Source organism: Dromaius novaehollandiae, chromosome 5 (genome assembly GCF_036370855.1).
Source record: "Dromaius novaehollandiae isolate bDroNov1 chromosome 5, bDroNov1.hap1, whole genome shotgun sequence".
In the NCBI taxonomy this organism is placed as follows: domain Eukaryota; kingdom Metazoa; phylum Chordata; class Aves; order Casuariiformes; family Dromaiidae; genus Dromaius; species Dromaius novaehollandiae.
In genome coordinates, this window is record NC_088102.1 from 41,306,733 (window position 1) to 41,333,634 (window position 26,902).

General features: G+C 45.3%; 2 protein-coding genes across 28 annotated transcripts in view; one reads left to right on the forward strand and one right to left on the reverse strand.

The window, feature by feature from the left end:
• Nucleotides 1–26,616, forward strand: part of PAPLN (papilin, proteoglycan like sulfated glycoprotein) — a 71,945-nt gene extending 45,329 nt beyond the window's left edge. For 7 of the 19 annotated variants that reach the window (XM_064512554.1, XM_064512556.1, XM_064512555.1 and 4 more), the window contains 14 exons: nt 1,153–1,309; nt 1,942–2,028; nt 2,573–2,876; nt 3,011–3,128; nt 3,856–3,985; nt 5,255–5,927; nt 6,683–6,820; nt 7,647–7,780; nt 8,700–8,838; nt 10,276–10,413; nt 11,075–11,202; nt 11,801–11,936; nt 13,094–13,269; nt 13,845–18,525. In XM_064512554.1, the coding sequence (XP_064368624.1) occupies nt 1,153–1,309; nt 1,942–2,028; nt 2,573–2,876; nt 3,011–3,128; nt 3,856–3,985; nt 5,255–5,927; nt 6,683–6,820; nt 7,647–7,780; nt 8,700–8,838; nt 10,276–10,413; nt 11,075–11,202; nt 11,801–11,936; nt 13,094–13,269; nt 13,845–14,017 (2,631 nt within the window). In that variant the 3' untranslated portion in view covers nt 14,018–18,525. Of the gene's footprint in view, nt 1–1,152; nt 1,310–1,941; nt 2,029–2,572; nt 2,877–3,010; nt 3,129–3,855; nt 3,986–5,254; nt 5,928–6,682; nt 6,821–7,646; nt 7,781–8,699; nt 8,839–10,275; nt 10,414–11,074; nt 11,203–11,800; nt 11,937–13,093; nt 13,270–13,844; nt 18,526–25,039 lie in introns of those variants that run through there. The other 12 variants (XM_026095798.2, XM_026095807.2, XM_026095799.2 and 9 more) reach the window with 10 other exon arrangements.
• The window catches only part of NUMB (NUMB endocytic adaptor protein), a 101,090-nt gene continuing 91,973 nt past the window's right edge, over nt 17,786–26,902 (reverse strand). For 6 of the 9 annotated variants that reach the window (XM_064512562.1, XM_064512561.1, XM_064512558.1 and 3 more), the window contains 4 exons: nt 24,461–24,760; nt 22,518–22,667; nt 21,492–21,635; nt 17,786–19,745 (listed from right to left, as the gene is read on the reverse strand). In XM_064512562.1, the coding sequence (XP_064368632.1) occupies nt 19,045–19,745; nt 21,492–21,635; nt 22,518–22,667; nt 24,461–24,760 (1,295 nt within the window). In that variant the 3' untranslated portion in view covers nt 17,786–19,044. The remainder of the gene's footprint in view (nt 19,746–21,491; nt 21,636–22,517; nt 22,668–24,460; nt 24,761–26,902) is intronic. The other 3 variants (XM_064512565.1, XM_064512564.1, XM_064512563.1) reach the window with 1 other exon arrangement.

A 26,902-nucleotide genomic window follows, 5' to 3' on the forward strand; every position in this document is an offset into this window, starting at 1 on the left:
AATCTGCTGCCTGCTTTGTTTGCGGTGGTTACAAAAATAAATCCTTCTGAGGGGGGGATTATAGTTTCAGTGACAGTAGCAAAATGCAGCCAGTAAACTGAAACAATCCACTCTTGCTGCTTATTCCCGACTCTTTGCACCATCACCAAGAATAGCAGAGCAGCTCATTGACTGCCTATGGCTTAGAGCCCTGGGCTTCAGGACTGGTCATCACGTTTGGTGAAATGGTTTAAAGTATGTTTTTGTAATTGTTGAGATAAACTGTGCTTCAGCTGGATTAGCCGTGTCTTTGTGGAGGGAGCCAGACTGTTTTCAGCCTGGCAAAAATGCCGGGGGGAGGAGATGAGGTAAATCCAATGCATTACATGACTTCCAAACACAGCATTTTCCTTCCATGCCAGCCAGGCCAGCTTGTTCTGGGTTAAAACGTGTTGCATCTGGTTCTTTGTGTGATGTAGGCAAAGTTTTAATTACACCTAGAAAAGTTGCCTACCTTAATCTGATATTTCCTGGCCCCTGGCTTTCCAGTATGAGAAGGGTTCCTGCCTGTATTTGAATAAAAGAGAAAAAAAATGCTCTCCCAATGTTTCTAAAGCTTGCCGTGAACAGGTTACACAAAAAGGAGTTACACAAATACATCCCCTTCTTTGCTCCCCTGAGTTGATGTTCGTGCCTCCATCGTCCACAGCTTGCAGTGAGGGGAACTCCAGTTAGCCGCTTACAAGGAAGCCACCAGTTTGCTTTCCCATTGTAAACTGGTGCCTGTTCTTGTTGAATGGGGAGTTCACAGTTGACTCTCCCACAGCTGGTGGATCACAGTAGCATTGAGATACCTCTAGGTGAGGCTGAAATGATTCACTCCTGCTTATTCCAACTCCCTGCAACACTGCTGTGAATAGCAGAACAGCTCCTCTGGATGTTGCAGACTAAGCATGGCTTAGAGCCCAAAGATTCAGAGCTGGGCACAACATTTAAACCCTTTGAAATTGTTTAAAGTATGTTTTTGAATTGTTAAGATGAATCCAGATGAAGTATTGTTTGCCTTGTCTTGGTAGAGGGAGCTGTGCTCAGTGTGCAGCTAATTATGTAGCTTCTGGTCCACGGGTTTTCTGTCTCTGCTGCCTGCTCACTTGCCTTTTTTCTGTGCCCAAGTGTTCAAAAAGCTGCGATTCAGGCATCCGGACGCGCCAAGTCATCTGCGCTGACGGTGACTCCAAATTCTATAGTCCTGAGATGTGCAAAGCCATCCAGCCGCAGAAACCAGACACACTGGGTAGCTGCAACATGCAGCCCTGCTACCTGCCACAGCGTGAGTGATGTTGCTGGACACATAGCTTTTTCTAAGGTGCTTCTGTTTAGGAGTAAAAATTCCCAGGATTTCACACTAGCTTGTGTTCTCAGCTCCCTGCCCACCTCTACCTTGTGCCATTTATGTTTTGTGCACAGAAACACAGTGCCTTCAGGTCAGAATCCCAATACATGTGTTATTTGAAATATATGTAACAGGCTTGGGAATAACACTGGTGTGTGTCCATTCTGAACTCAGTATTTTATCATGGCTCTGTTGCAGTTTATGCTGCAGACTAACCCCAGGAGTTAAGATGAATGATGCTCTTGGCATGCTCAGTGGCTAGAGACTGTAGATGGTTCTCATCTCTCTGAATCAGGCATAAAGGAGACAACTGCTCACATCATTTTGTTTGCTGTCTGTATCTAGTCTCCATGTCCCAGTTGAAATGCTCACCTTTGCCTGCCTGCCCTTCACAGGTGATCCAGTCAATCCCATCGCCATTCAGCAGCTGGAGAACAGGAACATATTCATCACCTGCAGTCCCCTTTTGACTCCTGTTGACTCTTTCAGTCTTCTGTTGATGCATTTGCAATTGTTAGAACATAGAGCTGTACTGACTGCACTAATTTTGTGCATGTTTCTCTTTGCAGAGGTCCCCAGTATGCAGGACACTATGGGATATGATGTTACCCGCCAGTCCTTGCTGACACGTTACAACCCAAACAGCCCTGCCAGAGGTTAGGAAAGATTATGTTTGTGGTTTTGGTGATGGTGGATGTGAAACAGGGTGTGGTAAGGGAAGGGCTCCTCCTTTTCTCCATTCCTCCTCTTCTCTACATGGGCTTGTAGAAATTCATGGAGCCAGGGACAAAGGGTGGATTCATTTACACCAGTAGTGAATGATATCTGAATGTGTCCATACAGAAGACTGTGCAATATAGAGATCCCAGGTTCTGGCAGCATCACTTAAGTGCTGGCTGAGAAAAATGCTGCCCGATGCAGATCACAAGAAGAAGATAGGATCATGTGTCCTCTGTGAGAGGACCACAGTAATGTGGCAGGTGGTTTCTCCTGGGAGAGCAGAAAGAATGCTCTCAGACACTTTTCCTAAGGGCAGTAGCGAAAAGAACCTTAGGACAACCAGATCCAGAGCGGTGGGCCAAAAGACATGCTCAGGTGAAACCCTGATACAGAAAAGCCTGCCCTGTAGCCTGGGGCTGGTAAAGGAGAGTATAGATGAGGGAAGTTGACTGGATCTGATGCTCACCTGCATGCTTTAAGGAGTTCTCTCCCCAGATTCTGGTGATGAAAGGATGCTCCCTGGGAGCTCCATGGTGCATAGTAGCTCTGGGAATTACCACATTCAGTCCACCGAGGACCGTGGCACCAACTTCTTGCCGATTCGCTGGGAATCCCAGTCACGCTCATCGGGTTCCCGACAGCTCAGCTTCTCTCGGGACCTCGCTGCAGGGACTGGCTCTCAGGACTGCTCTCGGAGCCCCCACGGCTGCTGTCCAGATGGGCACACTCCAGCTTCAGGTCCTCTGAGAAGAGGTTGCCCCTTTGGCATCTGTCAACAGAGCAGGTAGCTGGGAGTAGAAAGGCCTAAGCCCCGGCTCAGGCATTGCCTTTCTTGGGGGCTTACTGATGCTTACAGCCTGTGCTTGTTTAGCCAGGCAGATCAGATCTTGCTGCAGCCCTTCTGTGTTCTGCCTGCAGGTACGGATGCTGTCCTGATGGAATATCATCTGCCCAGGGTCCAAACAACATGGGATGCCCACAATATTACAGTGATGTTGAGGTGAACAGAAGTCAGCCCACTGCAGCTGCTCCAACAGTAAGTACAGAAACCTGCTGGGTTTTAATAGCCCATCAGATAGCAGGATTCAGATCTGGTGATGGTGACTCAAATTATGGGTTTCTGTTGTGCTTCGTCTCTGCCAGTAATACTGGAGAACCAATACTCCATGCATGGCATCGGGTCCTCTGACCAACTTTGCTCCTGCTCAGTCTGCCAGATCCACTGGTGATCCTCTGTAAGCAGGAGACAGAGTGCAAGAGTGGGAGCTGTCTGAGAAGCAGCAGAACATCTTTTGTAGAACTGGCTGAATAATCCTGAGTAGTCAAATTTCTGTTTGGCAGACACTTGCCATCCAAGTTCTAGGGGGAAAAATGGGAAGTACATTGCCACTAGTAATTACCCTTGTTGTTCATTTCTGCAGACTAATTGAGGGCAAAACAGTCAGGGAGGAACTTCATCTTTGTTCTTTAGGGTCATAGCTTGGGGTGCTTGGTGGGGCTAGCTGAGAAAACTGGCCTGCTGCTGGGCTGGCTGGATCTGTTTTGTGGGGAAGTGCAACCCTGGCTCTACAGCTGAAAGCCAATTTGCTCCGTCCCCCCCCACACACACCACCAGCATGAAAGTCTCTAGGAGACAAGCAAATGAGCAGTGATTCCTCTAACAGCTGGCCTTCTGCAGCCGACAGCTTGTATGCGGTGCCTTGCATGTGCTACTGTCCTTATGTCTGCATGGTAACTTTTGGCTTTTGATTCCTGTCTCTAAGGCAAGCCAAGCCTTGTCCCAGCAGCACCCCTCAGGCGAATGCCGTGGTTCAATGTATGGCTGCTGTTTTGACAACATCGCTTCAGCTTCGGGCCCGCAAGGGGAAGGATGTCTCAACAGGCCCAACTACCGTAAGTGGTGCTCTGGCTTCTTGATTTAGAGATGTTGGAAGAGTTGTAGAACTTTCAGCAGGCTACAGGAAACTTCCTGTGCAGAGGCTTTGCTCTCTGTAAAATACGGTAAATCATCTCCTTGCAAAGAAGCCCTGCCTGATGGCTCAGATAGGGAAAGATTGGAGGGAGCATAGAAAAGCTGCCACATGGTTCAGTTCTGTCACCTACCACAGAAACTCTTGTCATCCTCCGCTGATCCTTTGACAGAACCAGATTCCTGTCAGTTTGTAGGACTTCTGGGGGCTGTTTACCCCTGAGAGGACACCCTGATGCAGTCTGCAGTGTTCCAGATTAGTTACCTGGGTTTAGGAGAAGTGGGGCCCTCTGAGGAATTAGGACCAGGTTCAGCTCTGGGCAACCCTTCTGGCTGGGGGTGGAATGAGAGCTATGGCTAAGGATGGAGGTGTTGCTCAGGGCTGTGCGGAGACTTTCAGCCAGCAGAGCTCAGCAGGGAACAGCACCTGCTGTACTGTGAGGACACCAGGGTGGCTGGCAAAAACATCTCGACTCCTTTAGTTCCCAGATGTGTCTTTTGCAGGAGTGTGTGCTGCTAAATTACCTTCCTTTTTTGCTGCAGCACAGGGACTGCTTGGTGAGCAGCCCTGTGGGGCTGCCTCAGAGAAAGGGAGAAGTCTCTGGCTCTCCTCTCCTCAGCCAGAGCACAGCAAAGGGCCTCTTGGTCAGAGCCCGGCATCTGGTGTTTAAAATGACTCACATGCTGACACGTTTGTTGGCATGTGAGTGATACATGTGATTACAGGGGAGGTTTGTAGATGCATTGGGCTGTGCTCTTTACATCAGTGGGGGAGGGCATACTCTGTAATACATGAGGTTTCACAGCTGGATCTGATCCACTTGCTCTTTGAGCTGAAAATGTGCAATGGCAGCCTCATGCCGCTTGCAGGGAGAGGAAGTCCTAGGGCCAACCTCCCAGCTGCAGAGAGGCTGTAAAGTGTCCATCTAGTATCTAATGTTTAATCAGTCTAGATTCAGAAATGTTTCTGAGGTTGGTTCTCCTTCTCTCAGTGTGAAAACTGGGGCAGAAAGAAACATCCGAGCAGCTGACCTGAGTTCAAAGCAGAGTTCAGTGCAGAACTCAGGTGTCCTACTTTCTGGCTTGCACCCTGCCCACAAGGCCCATCAGATCATCTACGTAGAAGCTTGAAGCAGCCGAACGTTTGTGTGTCATGACCCTAACATCCTGCTCTGTGCTGTTGTTTTTGGTAGCCTTTCCTGTCATATGCCTGCTGCCCAGCGCTCACGGCCCCTGCACGGACTGGACCACTCGCTGGTACTTTGTGGCGGTTGTTGGCAAGTGCAACAGGTTTTGGTACGGTAGTTGTCATGGCAATAAGAACAGCTTTGCCTCAGAGGAGGAGTGCATGAGGGCATGCCAGGACCCTGCGGGAGTCAGTCCCCTGGAGCGCCAGCATGCTCCTCGTGCAGGGACCCTGCAGCACCAGCGCACTGATTCCCACACTCACCCAGGCGATGCTCGGGGGGAGTGGCAGCCATCCCTGAGAGAGTCTGCAAGTCACAGCCAAGAAGGAAGAGTCTATGGGGCTTTGCACCCCACACGAGGCAGCCACAGGGTGGACAGCTGGAGAAGTGATGTGCTGTCAGAGTCTTTGCCAAGGACTGGTGTGCTGGCGAGCCAGCGGTGGGGTGCCCGGCGTGCTGAGGCTGGTGGAGAAAGGAGACTGGGCCACCTGAGCCAGCCGCATGTGATTCAGGAAGCGGCAGTGTCTGAGCATTCAGAGAGGCAGAGTGGCAGTGGCCAGCAAGCGCTGCCCCATGAAGGCGAGCAGTGGCCTAAGGCTTTTGGAGCAGATGCTTCTGTGACGGAGGGACTTGGGCACCAGGCATCTGCAGGCTCCTTCCCAGCACGAGCTCTGCACAGGTGATTTTTTTTCTGCTTTGTCAGCTGGTTGTGAGCCCCAGTGCCACTTCCCCTGGAGTGGAAGTATTGCCCCATCCAGGACTAGCTAACTGGGAATACCAGGCAACAGATTGGCTCTACATGTCCCTTTGGAAAATCAAGTTATTCAGGCCCTGAGGATTTCTGGTCTCTCTTTCCTTGCACTCTTTCTACTTTCTGACAGCACTGGAAGTTCTGTCTGTGAAAGGGCTGCAGGATGCTGCGGCCCTTATTTGGGAAGCATTATTTTGCTGTAAATGTAAATCCATAGGCATTTTGCTTGTTCTGACCAATTCATTTAGCTAACTCTCTGACTTTGGAGCCTTTACTCAGCACTGCATGGAGCAGCAGTGGGTTGTTCTAGGGAAGACTTTCAGGTACAGAGTTTGGGTTAGGGACAGTGTCACCCGGGTATCAGGAGTGCATGGAGCTAGATCTGTGTGTATCTGCATGGAGACCACTTGTGGTCCGAGGAGCTGCGCTCAGTTCCTTCAGAGGAGAGGAGCTGGAGGAGTCCCTGCCTCTCCCCTGGAGCTCTTCTAGCATTTAGTCTGTCCAGGCCAGCCTTTGCCTTGTAGGAGAGGGCTGCCCACATGTTATCTAGTGCATCTGCTCAGAGTTGAATGGGCAGCAAGTCCTGCTTTCCACTATGGGTTGTGACCGTCCTCCAGAGTCATATCAGAGGACCTAGAGGAGAGCAGCAGAGGTACAAGTGATGAAATTGCTTTTTCTTTCAGAGCCATCCTGGAGGAAGGCAGGCCCTCGCTTGTGACAGCAGCTGTGGGACAAAACATCCAGCTGTTCTGCAGGATAGGCACATTCCCCTTCTCCAGAGTGGAGTGGATGAAGGATGGGCAGCCCGTCTCCTCCGACAGGTTAGCTCAGCTCTCCTCATTGTAGAGCAGAGTTTGCACTCCTTCCTGGGCAGGGTGCCAAATATGCTTGCCCGCTTTTTTTGTAATCTCATTGTTAACATTCTTAAAAAGGAAAAAAAAGTTAATGAACAAACAAGCCCATGTACAGCCCTGAGAGCCCCTGTACGTGAGCTCTCTGCCTGGCCTGTGTGCAGCAGGCACAGATAAGCTCTGCAGTAGCACTGAGGCCTTGCCTGGTGTTAGGGGACAGAATGGGTGCTGCAAGGCACCAATGGGACCTGATGCGTGGGCAGTTAGACAGAAAAATACAGGCTGTGTAGGATCCCTCTTGGGGCAGCACTCAGTCAGTAGTCTAAGGAGAAGCTGGCAGCCAGATGACTCGGAGTTCTTCTGGCTGAAAGTTCCTGGTACGCCTACCTAAAATAATATTTTTAAAACTATTTTTAAAGCCTGCTTTTCCTGGGTTCCTAGCAGTTTTGAGCTATACAGTCACTTTGCTTTATGAAAATCACAGTTAATAATAGTGCCCAGTTCTGTTTGCAAATGACTGGGGGGGGAGCTCAAGCCCCTTCCTGGAAGGGCAGTTTGCCCCCTCATGGGAGAAGATTACTGAAAGCAGCTTCCTGTTTTCCCATCTCAGTTTCCTCCCTGCTCCTGACCTCCTTTCTGCCTCAGTTATTTCCCCTGCCCATGACTACTCTGTGGTTGATGGGGGCTTGTTTTTCTAAGCTGGGGAGGGCACTACATATTGGTGGTTGTAACATCAGCATGAAGGGCTGTGGACCCTTGGCTGGGCAGAGGGAGCTAATCCCTGCCCCTGTTGCAGGTACACCTACCAGTCTGACAGCTCCTTGGTGATCAGCCACATCAAGTCAGAGGACACAGGGACTTACACGTGTCTCATTTCCAACGGGAGGACAGAGAGATTGGAGAGACGACAGATTCAGTTACAGATCATAGGTGACTTATCTTCCACTTAGGACCAAAAGTGGTAGCCCTGAGCTACTTCTTAACAGTCGCTGACAACAGGAGCAATTAAAGCCAATTGCAGGAGCATATGGGACTTCCTCTGCTGCCGCACTGTGCCAGCAACATTGCCTTTGCTCTGTGGCAATGCCCTCCTGAGAGCTAGTCACAGCAGCAGGTCTCCTCCACTGTGGAGCTGCCACTGGAGAGGAGAGGCGATAGGACTTTTGGTGTTGCCTCATGATAAAGCCTTTGCCCTAAAGCACTTCCTCAGCTGCAGTGCCACCCCCTACCTGGACTTGCGGCTTGCTGGTTGCCAGCCCCATTTCCAGCACAGTGATCATGTCGTCTTCCCTGGGCACCATCAGCTGCCTCCTAATCTGAGACAGGAGGCTCCAGCAAAGGGGTTTCTGCAGTTTTCTGGGTCCTACATCTCACATTGTAATGTAATAGACTGGCCTGCTATAGCTGTCCATGCTATGTTTTGTATTTTGCCCAAACCGGTCCTTCCAGGTAACAGACTGCTCCCCATTTTGAAAATATGTGCCTTATTTAAAAAAAAATAAAAATAAAAAAGACTAATCTTAAAAGATGGACCAGCAGCCACCCTGTGGCCTCTGATCTCTGAGATTTGTCTTGTCACAGCAATAGCTCATGGGGCAGAAGGCCTAAGGGATGCTGCAACATGTCCACTAACAGAGGAGAGAAAAGAGTCTAAAATTGCTTGCCTGCGGGTCTGTGACTCTCATTAATAGATGGTGCAGGCTCACTGCACTAGTCAGTCAGAAAACAGATGGCTGAAGGGCTCTTTGGCTCCAGTTCAGCAAGCTCTCCCAAGCTCATAGAAACCCTATGCAAGAGGTCACAGTGTGAAGGATCTTTTTATTCACATAAGGCATTTTATTTTGAACAGAGTACCAGGGTGCTGTTCTGGCGGAGAGTGAGAGAGGTCGGGTCATTCACAAGGAAAATGAGCAACATCGAGAGCTATCCAGAGGCAGTAAAATTGTACAGGCAGCCGGTTCCTCTGTGCATCAACAATTCACATACAGGTAAGTTCGCATACAACAACAGTTTGTCCACCATGCCCAGCTGAAGAACCATATGGCATCTTGATGTAGGAGAGCCGAGGGTTGGAAAGGTCTTGGGTCAGCTGTTCTGGGGCTCGGTTGGGAGGCCCGGCGTACTGAAGTGCTGACAGCAGAAATGGGCAAAGATCCCAGTGACAAGCTGTCTTCTGTCCTCCTGGGGGTCTCTCAAAAGAAGCATGTCCTGAGCAAAGACACACAGGGAGGCAGGCAGCGAAGGAGCTAGATTTAAAGGAAAGCAGAAGTGTGAGAGGCTGCATCCTTAGCTGTTTCAGCTATAGTCAGAAAAAGAAACCTCTTTTGGAAAGAGAAGAAAGCAAATGGGACTGATTAACTAGCACAAAAAATATGTATTTATTTTTAGAAAGCTCTAGATACTTTAGCCCCACCTTATCTTAAAACAAGCCAGTTTGATTCAAAACTATCTCCTCACCTACTGACTGGTGTATTTTGCAGTTTCTTGCTTGTTTCTGTGGTACCTCTTGGCCCTGAAGAAATGAAAGGATAAAAAAGTTCCATTTGCCATAAATGCAGCCTGATGGGGCTCTAAATTAAATGCGACCATGATCTGATGGTCACATCTTCCTTCTTTTGAGTTTACTAACCTAAAACCCAGACAATTTGCTGAACACTCCAGCAACCTCCTTAGCTGCTTCTGCCCTTCTGCAAAAATAAGTGATTCATTGAATTAAGAGCGTTGAATTAATGCTCTTTGGTTTTGTTTTTTGAGATGAATTCAGGTCAGAGAATGGATGTGGGGGAGACGATGTTTTCTTTGACTCTGGGAATGTCATCGTTTAGTTCCCTTCTGAAATCGTGTTTATCTGTAGTTAGAAGAGAGCAAAGAGCACAAGGAGATGAATCATGTGAGAGCCTGAGCTCAGCCTTTCTGCAGCACTCAGTGGATGATCAGCTCCCAGGCCTTGCATGCTGTCAGACAAATGATTGCAATGGGCTTTTCACACCCTAAAAAAATATTTGCTCATTTTTGTGTGCCACACAAGCACCTTGAGGGAAGCTTGCTTGGTGCTCTGCTCTCCAGGGCTTTGTGCCGCTCACCATATGCTCACTTTGTGAACACTTCCTAGGCTGTTAGCCAGGGGGATGCTATGGGATAGAGGAATACTTTGAGCTCCTATCTCTAAAGGGTGAAGTTGGCTGGCAGGAGTGCAGCATCAAGCTGTGCTGAACTCAAGCAGGATTCGATGGAGGCTGCTCTTTTCTGGGAGTGAAAGTTAGTAACAACAAATATCTGAGCTCTGAGGGAAGAGCAGAGGCCGCCCTTTCCCATTGGAAGCAAAAATAAGGCTTGCAATTAAACAAGGCCTTGTGTTGAAGGTCAAATGCTGACCACGGAAGTTGCTGCATCTTTTACGATGCTTGTGGGTGTGTGCTTTACAGATTGCTAATGGATAAGAGCGAGCCCTCGGTGGTGGAGGCCAATGTCGGGGAGAGAGTCAGACTGCCCTGCACAGTGGAAGCATCGCCCACTCTCACCATTGAGTGGCAGAAGGATGGACAGCCCCTCTCCTCTCCCAGGTGAGACCCCAGCTGCTCCAGCACGTGCCACAAGCAGGTTAACCAGGAGCAGAGCACTCTTCTCCCTCAGCCCTTCCTGTGTCCTCTCCCTAGAGAGCAGAGCTGCTGGCCATGCAGCTAGGACCTGTCCTGCTTCATGCTGGGCAGCTTCATCTGCCGGGGCCAGGCAGTACTGTTTGACTGCCCTGGCCTCGCTCGTGGAGCGAAGCCTCAACATCAAACCCTAAAGTGAACAGCTGTGATACAGGGTGCACAAATGAGCCAAAGCTGAAATTTGTTCAGCTACAAGATTAGCAGAAGATGCATGGCAAGTCAGTTTGCCAAAAAACAGCTGGTCTGTGAATGAGGGGACAGATTTACCAGCAAAAATATTGGGGCACCTGCAGTGAATTTTCCTGGCTACTGATACTGCTCTCCTGCAACTCCTCTCACTACCTTGCTCCCAGAGGGCCTGCTCCAGCAGAGAGCTTTTTCAGAGGCTGCAGCACTAGTGCTGGGATTTGAGGACAGGGGTTGTGATAGTTTGAACTGGACTGCTGCTAAACCTTCTTTTGGAGGGTGTTACCACAAAGCTGTGCACAGGGCTTGACTCCAGCTCTGGTGCTGGAGTCCCATCCTGGGCCATGCACCAGCTGAGGAGGTTTCTGGCTTTGCCCCCCAGGCACAGGCAGCAGTCAGACGGGGCACTGGTGATCAGCCGGGTCAGCCCTGAAGATATTGGCTTCTTCACCTGCATCGCCTCGAATGGACGTGACCAGGACCAGCGCCAGGTCCTGTTCCGACCTCTAGGTACCAGACAGGTGGAAGTGCTACATGCTTGTGTGCGTACACACACACACACACGGAGACACACACATGCACACACATGCACACAGCAGGGAGTGAGGTGCTGGCAGCAGACAGGTATCACCTCTGGCCTTGCCTCTTGGCTTCACACCTAGCATTTAACAGGCAGCTTGAGGGCAAGGGAGCGGGAGTTCTTTTACTAGATGGTACAAAATCTGCACGAGCCTAGTAGAGCGTGGTGCTCTAGGCAGCTGAGAAAGGGGGCTGATAGCACAGTGAGAGTTGCTTCTCAGGGCCTTGTTTCTGGGATACCATGTGAATGGCTTCAGGAGCAAGAGGAACAAGGGGCTGGTTCATAAAGGGGGTGCATGTGATCTGCTTGAGTCCAGCTGGAGGAAAAAGCTCTTTGAGGCCTCTGCTGCTTGCTCTGGCTTGGGACAAAGTCCTTAGGAAGCACCGCGTTCCCCATAGAAATAGCTGTGATAGCTCCAAACATGTTGTTTCAGGACCTAGAAACTGTGTAGCTCATGGTAGCGTAAGCTGAACTTTTCTGATAGGAGAATACTCCTGCTACTGGAGGCAACATGGAATTGTCTTCCAGCTAGTGATGATTTCCTTTCTGGTCCAGAAGAGCTGAGGATCACTGGTCTTCTCCCAAGCATCACAGTACCCAAGGGAGAGGCTGCCCGACTTCATTGCATAGTGACTGGCAACAATGTGAATATACGGTGGTCAAGGTAAGCAAAAATGAGCCAGAACTTCCCTTTCTTCCTCTTCCTGAACCTCATGATTTATCCTCCTGCCAGGCCAGGATGCCTGCCAGATGTCTGCCAGGCCAGGGAGGGATGCAGGGTTCTTCTCAGCCCCAGCCAATGTTTTCCACTCTTCCTAATTGACTTTGCTATTTTCCTAAAAGTCCTGGGCAAGATCCCCGTGGGAAATGGAGTTCATCAAGTCCATGTTCCAGCAAAATGAGGAGGAGAGTGGGCACTGAGCTAAGAATTCATGGAGTTCAGGAAGGCTCTGTGCTGGAGAACTAGTGACATGACAGTAGTAAAAATTAAAGTGCATGAGCAGAGGAAGACCTTTAGTAAGTCTCTGTAAAATTCTCTCACTGACTAATCCTCGCAAACATTTTAGCTTCTACAATAACAGCCGCTCTTCCTCCAGCTTCCTGCTGGGACAATTCTCTCCCTCTGCTGTCAAATGGGAGCAAGGGAGAATTTAAAGGGTCTCATTAAGCATAAGAGAAAAGCTGTGTCCTCTTCTCTTTTCTTGCAGTGAAACTGTGAATTTGTGTGAGTGTTGGAGAGGTGTTCGTTGTTTTTTCCTACTTAAAAATAATCAGTTCTGTTTTGGAGCCTTCCTGCAAAGCATCCAGAGAGATGGATTGGTAGTTGTTCAAGTCTCTTTACTCCAAGGAGTAGGGCTGAAGTGGGCCTTCTCACAGAGAGCTTTTCTTCCATAAGTAAGTTTGGTATTTGAGTTAACAAGATGATGCAAGTTTCAGAGTCTGAGGAAACCCTTTTCAGTGAATCAGATTTTATTTCCTTGGTAACTGGCAGTTCAGAATTCAGGTGGTTTTCCTTCTGTACACAGAGCGTTTCAGGAAGAACAGAACAGACACAATCTTGCTGATTTCTCTAACACTTTTTGAAACAAACTTTTGAGGAGGAAAGAGGGCATATTGCTTGAGGACCATATGGGGTAGTAAGTAGTATGCACAGCTATTAGTACCAGCCAAACACTCACTGCCAGACCACGACCTGGAGAGAAGGAAAGGTACATTGCATCTTCCCTTAGTTCCTTAAACCTCAAAAGTGTATAGTAGAGGAAAGGGAAAAGGCTTAGCTGCCATGGTAGGATTAATTGTACAAAATGCTTTCCTCGGCAGGAATGGTGTCCCAATGCAGGCTGATGGCCACCACATCCACCTGTCCCGGGACGGAAGCCTGATCATAAGCAACGTTCAAGAGGCTGACGAGGGATCTTACACATGCAGTGCCTACAGCAGCAGCAACTCTGTCAGTGCCAGCACGGAGGTGAAAGTGATGAGGAGCAGGCCTAGCAGTGAGTACAGCTTGTCCTCCCTACTGCCCCCAGCACAGTGCCACCCTCTTGGCCATTACTGTAAGTTTGCCCACTGCGTGTGCCCATCCACCACCCACCACTGGCTGAGGGGAGCAGCAGGCGCCTCTGGGTTGCGCTACCTGCTTTCTGTGGGCATAAAAGCAGGGTGGTGCAGACAACCCCTCACCAGGGCGCTGGGAGCTTAATTAACTTCCTGAGGCCAAAACACCACAGTTAGCCGACAAAATGTTTGGCTGCAAGATTGATATCTGGCCTTTGGATGCCATCCAGCCTGCTTTTCACAGGTGTGAGGTGGTCTCCCCTCAAGAGATGTTAAGGCCCAGAAACTCCATCCTCCTCCTCTATCTAACCAGGGGCATCAGTGGGTCCCTCTCATCCTTGATATTAGACTGTGTTTAAAATAATCCCCTCAGAACTGGCAGGGTGGAGAAAGTAGGAACCTGTTGTGTTTTTCTGGGAGGGACATGGAAACCTGAGGGACGAGCCCTGGCAACGGATTTTCAGCTGGCTTCTTGCAGACTTGTTTGTCCCTCTTCCCTTTTGCTTGGCTGCAGCAGCTGTGAATCATGTTGCAGACCTGAGCAGAGAGTGCGTGGACCAGCCACACCTCGCCAACTGCGATCTGATCCTGCAGGCCCAGCTCTGCGGTAATGAATACTACTCCAGCTTCTGCTGCGCCAGCTGTTCTCACTACCAACCGCAGGCCAGCCCTCATCACCATGGGTGACAGACACCTCCGAGGCTACATGAAAGTACAGGTGACTGATGACAAAACACGAGCTCTGTCCTTTTACTGCATAGAACTGTTTTGGGAGCCCAGTTCTGTTTGAAAGCTTAAGAGGGTGAATTTAACAGTGTAGTGGGTTTAACTGTTCAAAGGTGGGAGAACCACCACCCTCAAGTGTATTGCAAACTTCTTTTTTCCTCCCCCCCCCCCCATATGCCTTGCAATAGCTAATCCATCTCTTCACTTAACAATAGCTGCAGTTACTCACGGAGCGAGATGACACTGGGAACAGGATTCTGTGACTTTATAGGAGGCGGATAACCAGCGTGAAAGAGGGAGAGACCAGTTGTTCACATAAGCAAGAGAAAAGTGCTCTTAAGAAAACAGTCTTTGAAGTGTTCGAAGATGGGCCTGAACTGTCTTAACTAAAGCATGAATCAGTGAGGAGCATTTATAATCCTGGGGAGCAGTTTCTATCTAAATGCAGAAGACTCTGGACATGAGTGGCTTGATGCATGTAAAATTAGTATTTGGGTTCTATGAGGGGGATGCATCCATACAGGGATGCATCCATAATGTCACATATTGTAGCTGTTTTATTCTAGTACCCCTTAGACAAATTTCTAGTTGGGTCAGTTCGGCTCTACTTGAATATAATCAGCTTTGGAGTGAAATGCAGAAGCAGCGTTTCACAAAAGCTGGAGCACAAAACAAAAGAATACTTTAGCCCTTTCTAAATGGTAGGGATAATTCAGATGAATATAACACTATCATCTGTTCTGCTGCAGTTTAATATGACTATCTCTAGGAAGGCTTTTTTTTTTTTTTTTTTAGAAGCCAAAACTGTTCTGTTGAATTTAATGCAAAGATGGGATCTGTGGTAGCCTTGTGCTGAGTTTGTGCTTGGCGAGGACAAGAGGTAGGGGCCAGTGGCTTGCCAGAATAAACCTCCCAATGATCTGCTCTAGTCTCAGTTAACTCCGGGAGAGCCTGGCTCTGCATGCGTGGCCTGGGCCAACTCCTGCTGTTACGAGCTAACAGATGAGGACTTCCAGATGCAGAGTAGCTATAGCTGAAAAGCATCCAGCATTTCAAGATGAGCACTGGGTGACAGCTAGCATGTAGGCAAGGGTCTGAAAGAGAAATTCTCAGGTATTAAGATGGAGTGATATAATTTGTTGAGCCAGGGAGGGCCCATAGTGCTGTCAGTATCTCACAATGGAACTGCAGCTTATGAGCAAATGCATTATTTTGCAGCCTCAATAGTATTGTTTTACCCTCACATTAGTCCTAGCATTTCCTCCTTCCTCACTCCAAACTCCAGAGACTTGGATGGGTTAACCATATAAATTAGCACCATCACCTATTTAGTCTATGTATAGTTGTATCTAAAACTAGTACACTGATACGTGATACTAGTGGGTTTGGGGTGGGGCGTGGAGGAGGGTTGGTGGTGTTCCCCCCTGCCCGCCCCCCCCCCCCCCCCCCCCGTTTCCTTTCCTTTAATTTAAGGCTTGTAAAGAAGGAGTCTAATTCTGGACTGTGATCACACCACTCTCCTTCAGGCCAGAATGAACACTCAGGGCAGCAGTGATACAGAGGTGTAAATCTCCACGCTTGACAGCCTAAAGCGGGTCTGGAATCTAAATCCAGTAAATCAGTTCAGCTGCACCTAAAAATAAGAATTACTAACCTAATGATTGCACTCTTTTCAGCACAGGTATGTCTTCAAGACTGGACACCATACTGTAAGATGTGAACACACTAAAAAGTCTAGAAGCAATCCAGTAAAGGAGTGAGAGGTGACAGATTTTCAAAGAGATTTTTTTTTTTTTTTTTTTTGAGAGGTCAGTGATAGTCTGCTTGCTAGAAGGCAGAAAGTCTTACTTTGCAGTGAAGATCCATTAATTTGGCTATTAGGAAAATAAGCCTCTGCTGTGACTCTCAGGATGGGTTACACTATGTTAGTGAAGTTGCCATCATTGGTAATTTAAAAACAATGAGATAGATAGTCCTGAGATCAAGTCTACTTGTATATGTTCATAAATTTGCATTTAACATTTCAAAACAGCACTTTTTTTTTTTTTGGTTTTCTATCATCTAGAATATTTGATGCTATAGTATGAATCAACCTTCTGAGACAATGGCCCTAATCACAACCTGTGTAAATGCCAGTCTCAGTGAAACAGGGATGAGACCACTGAGCTCATGTGAACCTTCTCAAGAGTGTGGTTAGAGGTAGATTATAGCTATATTTAACCCCCACTCGCCTTTTACTTTCACTGAACGTGAGCAGTCATTTCTGTAACTTCCCTTCCTATTTTGTCAGAGGCCTTTTTTTTTTTTTTTTTTCTTCTCAGTAAGAAGATTTAGATAGTATGCATATTCAGCTTTCATTTAAGACGCATAGTTATAAAGCATACAGGCAGGGAGCTCTTTCTTAAGACTTCTGAGAGCTGTAACTGCCACCTGTAGTCTGATGGACTCTAATTTCACGCTGAAGGGGTTTTGGTTAAGAAGTGAGCATTTATTCTCTGACTTTCTCTTTCTATTGAGTATCCATGGTAATAAGGATTGTATTTGAAGGCATGCAGTTCACTGTACATGCCATCACTGCAATAGTTAAATAAAAGGGCTTTTCCTTACCTCCCCCCCCCCACCATTTGGCAAGCTGAGATTTTGCTTCTGTGTAATGTCACTAACTGCCTAACTGGCTGTTTACTTTTTGATTTGTGTACCAAGCTGTTACTTTCCTTCCCTAAACAATGGTTTGTAGGAAAAGCATATTTCCCTTGCTGTTATCATCAGGGCAGGGGAAGGGTGTAGATATACTGGCCTATTTTTTGGATGGTCTTTGGGCAGTGCTGTGAAAGACTTAGGGGGGGCTAATGGGGGAGAGGAGGAAAAAGCATGTATAGCTTTTTCTAATCATATATATGTCAGCTCTCCACGCACATATGACTACAAATATGTGTCTGCTTTCCAAAAGCTGAAAAAGCATCAGTACTACCTCAAATACTATAGCGAGTATTGGTCATTACTAGTCATGCCATACTGAAGACAGGTATGCTTAATGCAAGAAGCTATACAGAAAAAAAGCCCCAGCTTTGTAGACCATGTCACTGAATAGCATTGTACTTGCCTGGAAGCAGAAACTGCTGGCAAGCTCATAAAGAAGGAAGCATTTCTAAAGGAAAGGCTCAGAAACAGTCTCTTCTGCTCTCTTTATTCCACTATAGTAATATACACCCCTTTCAGGTACAAGGTCTGACTTTTCTCTATACCTAAACTTTTTGGTGCACACAGGAATGCAGTGTGAAGCAGTCACATTAAGAGGGTAGGTATAGCAACTTACTGGCAGAACAAAGTGAAAACACACTCCTGCTCACATGGCTATGAGATCTTCACTCCTTTTAATACTAGGAGAAAGAAAATCAAAATGAGTTTTCTTTTTTCCCCTATTTGAATGTTAGTGGCTTCGTGTTTGTCTCTAAGTAAATATTCAGCATTAGAAAATTCAGCGATGCAAACTAGAATCTAATGCTTTCAGTAAATCCCTCCTTTTTTGGAGCTTTAAATAGCAAGGATATTTGCAAGTTAGGTCTTAAAGTTCTAGGTAATGTAATAGGGCGTACAGAAAAGCAAGCCATGAAAATATTGTTGTTAAGCTTCTAGGCTGGCAAGCGGTTTGTCTTTGTTCACCTAGTAACACAAAAGGACAAATCCTGAAAACCAAAGGGGGAAAAATAAAGCTTTCACAGACAGTGCTTCTACCACCAACATTTATTTCTGTTAAAGCAGATTATAAATCATCAGTACAAATATATATAACTTACATTTGCTTGTAAGGCCAAAGTTTAAATGTAAAGTTAAAATGAGATGGATTTCACGAGTCACCAGAGGCAGAACCTGGACCAGCTGCAGCCTTAATCACAAGGTTTCACAAATCAGTGGAAAAAATAAAAACAAAGTTAAAATCCTCTAAGAGCTATTGACAGACAAACATAAAATGGGTTCCTAGGTAGCCCCAGGTTGTAGATATGATTACATTAAGTTGTCACAGTAGTGTTAGAACCAATAGATTAAGACAAGGAAACTGCAGCGATACATGAAAGAAAATAAACATACTATATATAATATGTAGCCTGATTCCAATAAAAAACAGTAGACTTTTCCCCATGGTTTTCAAGCCATGACAATACTGTTCTTTATTTTTTTTTATTTAAAACTACGATATAATGACTTATTGGTTGTGATTGTTGTTGCAATATGCTACTTACAATGAACAGATACAAGAACAAGCTAGGGCCCCTTTCTTCCCTTCCCCCTCCCCCCAAATATTACTTACAATAAGAATCAGTGATAAATCAATCTTATGTACAATTTCTTACATCCAACCCCTTTTTTTTTAAACTTTGGCAAGATTACTTACAACTCATACAGCTTTTAATATCCAACTATGTAAAATATTCTAGATGCATAAAAATAAAGATTTTGGCTTTACTTTATTCTTTATATATAATATTCACTTTGTTACTGAAAATGGAAGCTCAACTTTTTCCACAAACCCAGCTTTTGCTAAGCAGGTGACAATCTCCCACCCATACTCCACCCCCCGCACACCTCTTTCCTGGGGGGTGGAGGGGGAGAAGAGGCAGGGGGGGTGAAGTCCAGGACTCACAGGGCATCAGAAGGACACAGGTACAGTACTTCCTTTCTGTAAGATCGTTGATGTTTCTGCAGAACAGGCTTCAGGACTGATGCCCTTCTTTGCTCTGTTTGACTTCCAGCTTTCCAAGTGAGGAGGGACTGCAGACTGGGGTGGCTTCAGGTCTCCTCTTAAGAACGGAGCATTAAATTCTTTGTATGTTTATATCTTCTCCATAATTGTTCCTTCTTCCTAACCCATTTTCATTTGAAGGGACTTTTTGGGATTATCAAAGCAAACTGATCAGAAACAGTCTCCTCTGCTCCCTTTATCCCTCTATACTAATATACAATTTACTTACCCACCCTTACAGGACTGTTTAAAGTTCAATCTCAAATGTTTTCTGTAAATCACTTGAGAAGGGGTTAGTTGGAGAGGGATTAGTGCGCTGCTTTGCCTTGCTCTCTAGCGCTGCCCACTGTGCTTCAAATGGGTCTACCTGTGGAGCAGCTGCAGGAGGCTGTGAAGGCTTGTCCTCTGCAGCCCATTTGCCACCATCAACTCCATTGAAAGCTGCAGAGCCGTTGTGCTGTGCAGGTGGCTTGAAGAAAGGGCTGGTCGTAGCACTGTTGGTTTCATACTGTGGGAACGTCTGCTGTTTAACAAGACTGGGTGACTGATGGGGAAGGGCTGCTGGCGTGTGACTTGCAGTACCAAAGACATTGGCTACCATCTGGGAAGGCGTGATTCCAACCACAGGTACGCTCGGAGCTGCATAGGTCATCCCATTTGCTACAGCATAGGGCTGAGCTGGAATAAATGCTGGCTGCATGGGCGGTACCACACCAACTGGCACAGGCTGAGGTGCAATGAAGGTATTCACTGGGAAAGCTGGTGCTGCCTGGGAAGTTGTTGGAGGAGGTTGTAGTAGTGGCTGTGGGGCTGGCGTTGGCTGCTGTTGGGCTCTGACAGTCTTTGAGACCTCTTCCAACCAGCGGTCTGCCTCTGAGGGAGTGCGTCTGTGATTTCCTTGGAAGAGACTTGGTGAGGCTGCACCTGAGGAGGCACTCCATTCAGTTCCTGGGAAGAAAAGCACATTAACACTTCTGTTCCTCACCCTTTTATCAGTGCTAGCTAGAAAAATTGGAAGATGTGTGCAAGAACAGTCAGGCTACCCTCCCTCCACAGTTGAGAGGGTGCAACCAATGGTGGAAGCATATTTTTGTATCCTAGTGTACTATTCTGTTATAGGAGGACACTGGTAAAGAAGGGATGGAGAAGAGCTTCTTCACTACAATGCAGGATTTTTTTTTTTTTATAGCAGACTTCTGAGACTTTAGGGCACACAGAAGTGCCACCTGCCTTCGTTGTTACTTAGCAGCACTGACTTCGTCCATAACCACTAATTCCTCCAACAGAGGAGTATCAATCTCTGCACATACAGCTCAGGACTGGTGGATTGTTAGAATACAAAACTATAGAGAACTGTTTTTAAGGCTCACTTGCCCTGCATCCTAAATTAAGGCTTTACCCGTATAGGACAGTAATGTAATGGTATTAGGAGTTAAGACAACATTCATTTTTCCATCACATATGTGTCAAAGTGAAGTATGAACACTTCCTACCATATACCTGAACATTTAAGGAAGTACATCTATCAAATTACAATATATGTCAGCCGTACTTACTATGACTCCCTTGTTTATATTCGTCCTTCATCTCCACTCTTTCCTTGCTCTCTCCACATGTAACTTGGGCTGTTAACCTCTCTAATTCTTTTGCAGTGTTCAACACAATATTTCAGATTTTTTTCCCCTATAAAAACAGCTCGCTCTGCTTTTAACTCATTTGTCTTCAACAATTAAAAAATAATCCCCATCACTTCCATTCCACCCACAGTTCACAACCATCTCCCATCAGCTGAGTTCTATTGGTTTCCTTCTCCCTACTGTATTAAATTCTATTTTCCCTCCAATAGGACCTCACCGACTTTCCAATGTGATGAGAAAAGCAACCAGGAATGCTAGATTGCAGCTCTGCAGTTCATATGTTATTAGATGTTTTGCAGAAGTAGAATATCATTACTGCTCAGTACTCTTAATTTAAGCTGATTGTAGAGACTGGATAAACTGCACCTAAAGATTAGTTTACTGTTGTTTTTTTACAGTGGGAACTCTTGGAGGTAGAGCTTAGGGTCTCACTTTTATGGGGGAAGACCTACTGATAATGGGTCTGGTGCTCTCACAAGGCCAAACAGAACCTATTTCACTAGCAAGGTTGCTTTTTTTCTAGTTGAGCTTTCACCAGGAAATGGTGTTAGTTTGATTGTAGCCTTCTAGCATAAGTGTCCACATGGGTGACAGCCTCACGTTGTATATTAATATAGACAAGGACTGGAGGAACAGACTAAACTTATTAAACAGAAGACATGAACTTCTAAAACCTTTAAGGACTTGACTTATTCTCTCCTTACTTAGTTTGGTGGAAAGAACACACAAAAATTATTTTGGGTACACAGATAGATTCTCTCCCCTTCATCCCCAAACATGCACTATTTCTTTACTTCCTTTTTAAGCATCAGATTTTCTAAAAAGCTGCCAAGATAAAAAAAAAAAAAAAAAAAAAAAAAGAAAGCTAGCTTATACATCCAGAACCAACGAGTTCATAGCTTCCCTCCATCCACTTGTGCAAAAGGCTACGACTTCCGCCTTTTGTCACTGTCCCTTCCGCTTTTCATTAAGTGGCATTGACAGTTGGCTCAAGGGCTCAATTATGCTTCTGATCCAAGTTCTCAGAGAAATGCATAGGATCCGCTTCCAATCTTACCAGAGACCATGGCTGCAGCTCCAGTATTAGCAGCAGGAGCATGAGCCCAAGGATTGGTTTCACGAACTGGCATAGCTGTGGACACTACAGCAGCTTGGGATGGTTGAGCAGCAAGCACACAGAAGGCAGAGGCAGTGCCATTAACTAAAATGGGAGCAGACAACATCAGTGCAATTAATTCATGCAAGGCATGCGCATGACGGGAATATTAGTGGGCCAGGTTATGCCTATCAACATACAACAATTTTAGACGTGACAGTGGTTTGTGTAAATTAGCCAAACAGAACTGAGAGTTGATAAAGCTAGTAAACTCCATTTCACCAAACCAACTCTTGTTAATGAACTGTGGGATGCTGGCTTTTTATGTACTTGATGAGATCTTGCATTCTGATAATACCTGCTTCAGATTGAAGTTAAATTTGGTGGTTTTATAGGGATATGGCTCACCAGAAGTTACAATAACATGATTAATTTTAGGTTCAAAGGAAGAACAGATTTTAGATGCTAAGTAACAGTAACTACATTTAGCAAGGAGAGGTTCTTTTCTCACACTACTTGTATTAAAAAAAAAAAAATCAGTGGACCAAAGCTCAGAGGCTCTTAAGAATTCTGTAGTTGGCATCTCTCCAAAACTTATCAAAGTGTTTCCATATGTGAAAAACAGCAATGATGTGGTAGCACACGATCCGCTTCCCTTGTGGGATTTTGTTCCTATGTTAAGAACTGTGACACAGTTCTTAAGGTTATTATACTTGAGTAGGCAGAATGTTAAATTGCCATTATCTCAAAGCCAGTCCCTTTTACAGGTAACTACCATGTGGTAGGTGCATGAACTTTTAGTGAAAGATTAAAAACAAAAACACAGAAAAAACTCAACAGACAAGATGAATAAAGCAGGATGCAGTCCTCCAAAATACAGATACAGGACTACGCAAGACATTAAGACAATGTACTACTGGAAAGCACCATTATGTGCATTCAAGCCTCATTCAGCATGACCACCATGCAAGCAAAGAAATCACAAACCTTGAAAGGCAGGAGACTGTGGTGCAACTACTGTGACTGGTTTTGTCATGGGGGCTGAAGAGAAAGGATCTTCCGATGGCGTGCTGAAAGCATTGGTGATCTGAGAGCAGAGGGCACTAATGCTGTCGCCTTCCCCTTCTACCTCAGGGACTGAAAAAATAAACAAAAAAAATCCCTTAAATTGGAAGTTTAAGTTACAAATACTTATGTTAAATTGAAATATAGTTAGTTCCTTTATCTCCTAGATATTCTTTCTATTGAGTTGAATGACAGCTTCTTTTAAATCTGTGGTGAAGATCTGATGGTAGAAATAGCCATATTAATATATTTTTTAAGCCAAAAGGGTAAGGAGATCAGCGTTCCAGATTTGAAGTTAGTATTACTGCTTCTCTCTGTTGATGGAAGAGGATGTTCATTACAGAAAATGAAAGGTTTTTCTATAGCTTTAACAGAGACCTAAATCTTTTGGTATTGAAGAGTGCTAAATATATCAAGGATTTGGCACTAAGATTTGGCATTCCGTGAAATGAAAATGCTTATGATAGATTTAACTGTTCCAACAACATACTCCCACAGTAACTACATGAAGTTTAAACATGTTGCCAGTAATACACGGTGGCAAGTTAAGTCTACAGTTAGAACGCTGATTGTCACAGTACAGCAGTAGCTGAAATCCCTAGCTCTTATATTAAAATTATGAAAAACAAAAGCTTAATGTTCAAATAAATGGACACTCACAGTTTTAAACTAAATAGATCAGCATAGTGTGGATACAGTGACATTTGGAGTAAACTGCTGACTTACCAGATGTTCTCATTATTTCTAATTGCACTGCTTTTGAAAAGTGCTGATTATTAGTCCTTCATTACACAGAAGTGACATGAGCAGGCATAACAAGCACAAATAGTACAAAAAACATAGGATGGGTGGTATGATATGCACTGTACCTAAAATGTAGGGTGAAGCATGCCCAAAAATCAATTCTTTGAGGGATATTCCAATAAAATGCATATAGTGTGACAGTAAGCAGCACTGGCAGCTGCATACATAGGAACATCCTCAGAATAAATTCAGATCATAGTGCACTCAATCAGCATCACTTTTGCAAGCAATGCAGTACTAGTGTTAAATTGATTAACTCAATGCTGGTCTTAATGCACAGGCCACCAAATAAGAATCGTAAGAGAAGTCAGATTAGATATTGATGGTGTTTTTGCCTTTGCTGCAGTATGTTTTATTTTAAAGCTTGGAACCCTAAAACTATCTCTGTTGCCAAATGAGAGCACAGCTGTCCTACAGGCTAACCTAGCTGAAGGGATTCTAGGATATTATGCAAGGTACTAATCACCCCAGATGTTTATGTTGGGATGATTCTATAAAATCCCACAGCTATCATGTGAAAACAGCACCACACGTTACTGATACAGTTGGTTATACCGTCTAAACCATAAAGGTATTATACATAAGGAGGTGAAAAGAGGTTTCATTGCTCTCAAAAGGAGGAGTTCAGAAAGACGGAAGGACAGACATGAGGAAAAATGTCACAGGATCCCATGACAAGTTGTTAAGGCCTTGGAGGCGTTCGTCTGTCAAGACGCTCTGGCAGTATCCTGAGGAAGTGGTTCAGTGACTCAGAGGAAAGAGCAGCACCTACTAAATCACCAGCATCTATTCCTGGAGCACTTCAAGCTTTGCTCCAATGTTTCAAACATGGATTACAGCTGCTTGTCTTCTGCATGTGAATATTGTATTTGAAATTCTTGCATGTTTCCAAACTAGATTTTTTCTGATTTGGTGATACTGTCTGTTGGTGAGAAAAGATCCACACTGGGGGAGGAAGGAGGATTTACTACAGCCAAATAGTGAGTTATTTAAAGCCACAGGAGAGGAAGGGAGGAAGAGACAATGTAAGATAATGTTTCACTCAAACCATTTGGTTTTACCTGAGTTTTTCATAGGGAAGTCAGTCTTCCTTTGCACGGTTGAAGGCAGCTCATTTATTCGCAAAGACAACTGGCGCTTAAAAGGAGACATCTTTTGGCTAAGGGCAGGGAAACCCCTGAAAGAACCTTGCCTGGCAAGCTGCTCTATAGGGGCATGCCTTCGAGGAATAGCGTGGGGATTGTTCATTTCTTTATCCAGAGGGGCAGCAATATCAGCAACAGGAGAGGTTGGTGAGCCAGGAGAGGGGGCAGTATTGTTTGGTGCAGCACTTGGCGCTACTGTTTTCACTTCTGGTTCAGCTGATGGAAGAAATAGAGTGAGGTTAGGAGAGTAAAGCAAAGTATTGTTCAACTGCATGCCCCCCCACACCTCTATTTTATTTTGGAAAGAGAAATCACAGGAATTTGTATCATTAGTACTTTTTCACAAGGAGTTTCTAATACCGCAGCAGAAAAGTCATTTCTTTATACCTTCATTATCTTCACCTTGTCACTTTACCATAAATCCAGTCTCCAAAGAAAAGCTTACTGAGGCTAGCCAGTTCACAGAAACGATGGTGTCGTATGTATTCCTTCTAGCTACTACTGAGGTCACTGCTCTGGAAATACCTGCACTTTATGATTCAAGCTGAGAAGTGTGTCGGGAGATTCCTTTATTTTGCCTCATGGAGAACTGGAAGAAGAACAGATTATGGCCAAAATCTTACCACTCACTAACTGTATTCAGTTAATGAGTGGTATTGCTCAGCAGCTGCAGGGAACAGAAGCCAGCTTTAGGACCTTCTTTTAAAAGCTGCCCTCCTACCCTTGCAGAATCAGCACCAGCAGCCAAACATCCTGCACAAGCTTCAGCAGGCCAAAGACAGCACTCAACAGGTTGGGCTGCATTCAGTGCTCAAACAGCAGCTCCCCGTTTCCTCCAAGGAATAGGTTACAGCTCACATGGAAGTGTGCTGCAGGGTAGATCCAGCCTGCAAGATGGCAGGCCATGCTAACACCAGTTACGTTTACATGAAGCAAAGATACCAAGATCATGTGGATCACTTCTTCAACTGAATTTAGCTGTGATGTTATTACCCAGTCACTAGTTACTTATACTGGAAACTGCAGTTTCAAGTCAGCTGCTTCATTTTGCGGAGTTCTGTGTAGAACCACAATGCTTTGGTCAAACAGACCTAATTGTTGAAATGTAGGTTTAAGCTTAGTTTAGATCATGACACCTGTGATTAGAACAACAACGGGGATTTTTCCATCTCTAGGAACACTGTCTCTAACTCATGGCATAGGTGAATCAGCTTTGAAAGCAATAAACACAACTTTTTATATTAAAATAGGTCAACAGAGAGAGGGGGAGAAGGGGAAAATTTGCTATCCTAGGGTGAACTTATTTTAATATATAGCTTTTCAAACTTCTTAGAAAAAACAATGAGGGTTTTTTTGTTGTTGACCCATCAACAGAATAACTAGAAGTCTGGTAAAGAGAAGAGTCACTCTGGAGATTTCTGAGGAGTTGGAATGGTAGGAGGAACTAATTATGTTGTCTTGCAAACTTCAGTACCCATGAGTTGCAGCTGCTCGTTCAAGTGAAACTTTTCTAATCAGTCTTTCTTGGAAAGGATTTCACACACCTTCATTGAGTCAAGACTTTGACTCATGCCCTCAAGCAACAAAGGCCTTGCGTTTAAGCTTCATTTAGCACATTCTAAAACTAATGTATGGGAACAAGCAGATGGATGATGAAAACGAAGATTAAAGTTTTGCGATAGAGTGGCAGTGTAACACTTGCTGTGGAATCCTCTGAAACAAAAGTTCACCTCTACTACAAGATGAGCTACAGACAGTATTTATTATAAGTATTTTCTGGTAGTCTTGAAATTCTACCATCTATAGCAACACTTGGGTAAAAAGTCCTTCTACTACCACATGAATATGAGAACACTTCTGCATTTTGAATGGTTATGAAGTAGAATTAACTCCTCTCAATCAGCCAGGAATTATTTTTGAATGTAACTCACAGTGCACCAGTTGAGTTAGTTACTGTTTTTTATGGAAAGCACACTGATTGACCTGTTCTTCCCTCACGCAATATAATACTAAAAACAAACGTTGTAATCTGCCTTAAAATCAAAATAAAAATACATTGTTTTCCCGTTAAGAAAAAAGCATACTGTTTTCTGTTCATTTACCACAAGCTTTAGACTACGAGAAAGGATCACTTCAAGTCTGGTAAACTCATGTTGTCATATTTTTATACCATTTTTCTAATAAGGCCTTCTAGTAGGGCACTTACAATGTTCTCTGCCATAAAGCAGGCTGGTGAAACAAAGCAGGAGCAGCTTTGTCCAATTGCTTTCACATATGAAGCCATTCATACTTTTTCTAGAGGAGATGTGGGAGAATGCCCTAGGAGTGAATCTGGGAGCGTTTTTCCACCTTGTGAAA